Consider the following 4,979-nt stretch of genomic DNA (forward strand, 5'->3'; position numbering starts at 1 on the left):
CTACTGCTATTTTCAAAGAACTTTATGATCACTTACATGATCCATTGCTTGTATCTTCCAGATTTGTCAATATTAAATAACAAAATATGCTTTGAAAGTCCTCAAGACTTTCAACCTGAGCTTGCAAACCTCACTCAGGCATAAACTGTAAGGTCACTTGAAATATTGCCTGGGTGGCAACTGGACTGCTGGACACCAGGTAATAAACAGTGTAATAAATTATTTCGCAGTTAGTCTTGCAAATAATAAAATCACCTAAGGATCCTGGGCCTTAGAAAGCAGAAAAACCCAGAGAAATTGTGTTCACCAGCCAAGAGTCCCTTGTTTATTAAGAAAATAATAAACAGAGTTAGAAGGGGATATATTTCCTGTAAATATATTTGCCTGTGGCATGGCACTCCTGAACATCAACAATAGTATTTACAGTTGCGTCAGAGGAAAAGGTAAGGCTACTCATTCTCCAGGAAAGAAAATCAGAAAGCTATAAAGAAAATGTGTGCACCTGTACGCCTGGAGAAACACAGCACAGAGAAACTTTCCATAGCAGTAAGGCACAAGAGAGGTCACTAAGGTTCCCTGGCTCAGCACGACATCACCAACTTCACACTCAGATGCTACAGAACAAACGCAAGTATTGCCAGCTAATAGTAATGCTGTGAATTCCTTGTTAGACTGAAGTCCAGGTTTTGGAAGACCCTGGCTTCTCAATGATCTCCTCATACAGGGCCATGTCTTGCAATCCTAACTCAGGCAAAACTCCCGGTGACTTCAGTGGGACCAGGATCTGTCCATTGGTAGAACATGCAGCATTACCAGCCAGCCAGAAAATCAGCCCCCCGTCTCAAAGGTGGATATTTTAGAGTCCAAAAACATTCTGCAGCTGAAAGACCATGACTCCAAACCACTGTCCCATACCTACATGGCTGTCTTCCAATGGCAGACAAGGTGAGACCTTCAAGTTACACGTTTGTGTGAACTCAAACCTTTCGGCTAGGCTACTTTGTGTTGCTCTGTAAACAAAGGTGTCTGACTGCACTGGCGTTTAGTTCAGCTGTATTGACTTTTTGTCTTCAGACTAATGCATCTACCTGCACCAGTAGAACAAAACTACACTTTTCATTTCCCTATTTTCCAAAGGAGCAGTTCAATTTAGGAATGAAAAATGTCAATTTAGGCCCCCAAAATGTTTCTAGTGGCCTAGATCAGATAGAGGTTCCTCTACGGATAGGGCAAAGACACACACATACAAGGCATTTACACTGAGGTCTGGAAAGCCGTCCTATTGAACTAGGTCTTGCCAATATTTAGCGGCAAGTGTACCCTCACCAAATGCTACAGTTGGCCACGGTTACACTATAGTATGTCAATTTGAGACCATGCCCTGTGTTGGAGGATGAAAGTCACCTTGTGCTGGTGCTGAGCACAAGAACTATGCAATATCAAAAGCCTGCTTTGGAGAGGTAGCAGGAACTGTAACAGCAGAGAAATCTTGTGCTGGGCCCCAGCACAAAGCAAGTTTCACACAACACACAAGTCACGGTGTGCTAGAGGTAGACACCAAAATTGCAAGCAAAGTTCCCACCCCACCCCCCAGCCTGCTTTTCCTCTGTACTCAAAACTCACTGTGGTGCCAGGTGGAGTATTGAGTAGGTGAGGATCAGGCCCCAGATGTGCAACTTAAAGCCCTTCAACAGAGAGAGCATGGTTTAAAACATACGTATCATTGTCTTCATCTTCTAGAAGCAGCTTCTCAATGGGCAGTGTGCCGATGACTCGCCTGGCATCCTCCAGCTCCTGGGGGGCTGGTTCAGGAAAGGAGATTGGCAAGGGCACAAACTGAGGCCCGGAAAGTGTGGAAGAAGCTGGCTGGTACTGCAAAGTGGAGGCTGGCAGTGCAGAGAGGGGCTGTGCCCATGGAAAGTATGTGAGAGATGGCTGCTGATCCGTCACTTCGAGCTGAGGCACTACAGCGGGAGTGGTGCTTCGGGGCTGTTAAAATAGAAGAGAAATAAAACAAAATAAAAGCAATTGGCCAGGCAGGGCAGGGGGAGGACACAAACCAACAGACTAAGGATGCTCAGTCTCACCTTTAACATCCCTTTTCCTGTCTCTCTGCATAAAGGGTTATAAAGAGTTATACTGAGTGTGACAGTTTCGCATGCTGGCTCCCATGAGAGCAGTGGCTGTGGGTGTCCCAGGTGCTTGCTGCCAGTAGCTCACACTCACGTCAAGTTCCCTCTAGCTTTCTGTTCCCACTACCACCCTCACTGTAAGCCCATGAGACAGTTACACCCTGTGCTGAAAACTGCCACCCTTGACAGTCTCTCTTGCAAGTTGAATGCATGGGCACAACTTTGCTGCCACAAGGCTGAAGGCAGCTTATTCTGGCATCTGTGACAGTCTATCCTGACCAGCCCCTGTCAGCCAAGGCAGAGCCACATTTGAAATGATAGCCCTTCCTCACCAGTGAAGGCCACAGGACACAGGCATGGGCCTTTGCTGATTTGGTGTGTCATTGTCAGCAGCTGAACTGAAACATTAACAGAAAAATAAGCTGCTTGAGTTCAATTGAAACAGAATTCTCTGCCCTTCTCCTCTAAAGAAGAACAAATCACCTTGGGTCAGCCAAACAGATTTTGTCCAGAATGAAACCAAATATTCTGCTATGTTTATGCGCTATTTTGGCCTTGCCCTTACATCTTTAAATAGCAATTTTTGAGAAATTTATTGCCAAGCCATTCTTCCTGCTTCACCTGGTGGATGTGTTTCTTGGAATCCCATTTACTTTTTTTTTTTTTTTAAAGTTTGGAATTAAATAGTGAAGAATCCCCTGGATACTTCTCAGATCTCTGGTGGGACTGTGTCCTAAGTACTTGTCCAAACAGCAGCATTTATTGACTATAATGTGCATCCTCTCAATGAACTACTTTAATTCTGCTTCCTCAGGTATTCCAAATGCAAGCTGAAGAACAGCTCCTCAAGTTGGAAGTGATGATGACAGTAAATGTAACATTCCCCATTATTATCCTTGAGCTGCAAACAGTATTCTCCTATTGTAAATAACTGTTCATAGACTTGAACAAACTCAGGGCAATGGCAGCCCTGCTGCTGACTTGATGAGAGATGACTAGTTTCCCAGGACAACAGCAAGGAACAGTGTATGTGTTAATAAGTCTGGAGGAGTGCAAAGAGCTGGGCAAATGGCAGTGAAGTATGCCTGATTTCAGCGCAGCCACAACTTTTTGTCCTGCTCAAACCATATCAATGTCCAGCACAGTGCAGACAGGGCCACTGCTAGAACAACTATGTGGCATGGATGCAAAGACATACAACATTATAGTAATTAAATAAATAATACTAATTACATCCAGCACTCCCCATGGCTCTTGCTAGAAGGTGGCGAATTTGCTGTCATTTATACCTAGGTATTTCTGACTTACTGCAAAATTGGTGATCAGCGGTTGAGAAGTATAAGTCAGAACAGATGAAGGTCCAACCAGTGTGTAACTGGGACACATAGGCTGAACATACATATCTGCTGTGTATGAACAGCTGACTGCTTCGTGGGACACATAATCAGGGTAAGTGGTCCACTGAGTTAAAGGCTGTAAGGATGTGGGAGAGGGCTGGGAGATCCAGCCAGAACACAGTGCTCCTTCATCTGTGACAGGCAAGGCAGACGCAGCAACATCCATATCAATGCAAGGCTGGCCTAAAAAACAGGAGAGGATTAAAGCCCAGTTCAGCATAGCCTTCCCTGCAGCATGGCTGACGAAAACTTAGGAAGTCAGGGAAACATTACCCATTGGTGAATAGGAAGGAAGTGGCTGATGGGGCAAAACAACCTAGAAGAGAGAAGAAAAATATCCAGGGATTAAGACCATAAGCGTTAAATTCAATCCCCTCTGAGAAGCACTGAGGGACAGAGCATATTAGCTATTATCAGCTGATTATCAGCTACTACTTCAATGTCAGTGCCTGAATGTTCCCACCTGCCTCTACAGAAGGGCCAGGAGAACTGAGCCTAGCAGCCAGTACACATAAACCCAGCCCTGTTCATGGGCCTAGCCAAAGTCCATGTGTCCCTTCAGCTCAAGGGGGCCTTAAACAGTATTTAAACCTTGTGTTGCAGAGGGAATTCCTCTTCAGAGAGGAGCCAGTCAATCTGCTTCCTCCTGGGAGGACAGAGAGAGGTAGGCTGAAACTAAGAAGCAGATAGCCAAGGATGGCTCTGGTTGATCTCTTTTTGTGCTCTTGAACAAGCTGCTTAACTTCCAAGCCACTTTCTGTTCCTAGGAATTAGATCCTGCCAAGTGCAAAGCACGTTCACCCTCCCGTTAAGTCAATGGCGATTGAAGGTGCTCAGCACCCTAAAGGCACTCCACCTAAAGTAAAGATATATTTAACGGTATCTCCAGGTAACATGAAGCTGCATTGCCTTCAAAATGCTTTAGAGATGCAAAGATTTCTTTCATTGCCAAAGTATTGCCAGCTGGTGCCAGGGCTGGTCAATCATTTAGCTACTAATGAAGAATTTTCCGCCTGTGTTTGTTTTTTCTCCTACCGTTGTAGCTGCTGTTGCACTGGCATTATGAACATTTCCCCGTTTCCTTTTCAATAGCTCCTTCACTGGCTCTTTGACACGGACACCTTGATAGGGGCGAGGCTGCGGCTGCTGTTCCGGAGCAGAAGCTGAGAAAAAAACAAATGCAGGTGACATACATTTTCCTTTCCTGCCATTTGCACAGAGCCAAAATCCCAATGGCAGCCTGGTTGTCTGCAGGCTCTACTAGTCAATGTGGCTGGAGTCCGGACTCATAAACATTTTCTTCCTTAGCTAATGATGTCTTTTGGCCCATATGTGACGTCAGAATGGCATAGGCCTTCTCTCTACCTTTGCTACTTGGATGCTGTGGTCACACAGATGGATCATGAAGACAACCTAACCTGAAATAAGTATGCTTGCAATTCCCTTCAGC

General features: G+C 45.2%; 1 protein-coding gene across 1 annotated transcript; it reads right to left on the reverse strand.

The window, feature by feature from the left end:
- Positions 1–1,677: 1,677 nt before the first annotated feature.
- On the reverse strand, positions 1,678–4,720 carry POU2AF1 (POU class 2 associating factor 1). The gene is made up of 4 exons (XM_009575887.1): positions 4,565–4,720; positions 3,803–3,845; positions 3,441–3,712; positions 1,678–1,989 (listed from the first exon to the last, which is right to left on the reverse strand). Exons 1-4 carry the CDS (start codon positions 4,718–4,720, stop codon positions 1,678–1,680), a joined length of 783 nt encoding a protein of 260 aa, XP_009574182.1.
- Positions 4,721–4,979: the final 259 nt, after the last annotated feature.

The sequence above is a fragment of the Fulmarus glacialis genome, unplaced genomic scaffold, assembly GCF_000690835.1.
Source record: "Fulmarus glacialis isolate BGI_N327 unplaced genomic scaffold, ASM69083v1 scaffold38174, whole genome shotgun sequence".
NCBI classification, from domain to species: domain Eukaryota; kingdom Metazoa; phylum Chordata; class Aves; order Procellariiformes; family Procellariidae; genus Fulmarus; species Fulmarus glacialis.

Coding starts and splice junctions, on each gene's coding strand:
- POU2AF1 (XM_009575887.1), bottom strand. CDS start 4,720: ATGTCACCTGCATTTGTTTTTTTCTCAGCTTCTGCTCCGGAACAGCAG. Junction 3,846..4,564: donor GTGCAACAGCAGCTACAACG/GTAGGAGAAAAA, acceptor TCTCTCTTCTAG/GTTGTTTTGCCCCATCAGCC. Junction 3,713..3,802: donor TCCTTCCTATTCACCAATGG/GTAATGTTTCCC, acceptor CCTGTTTTTTAG/GCCAGCCTTGCATTGATATG.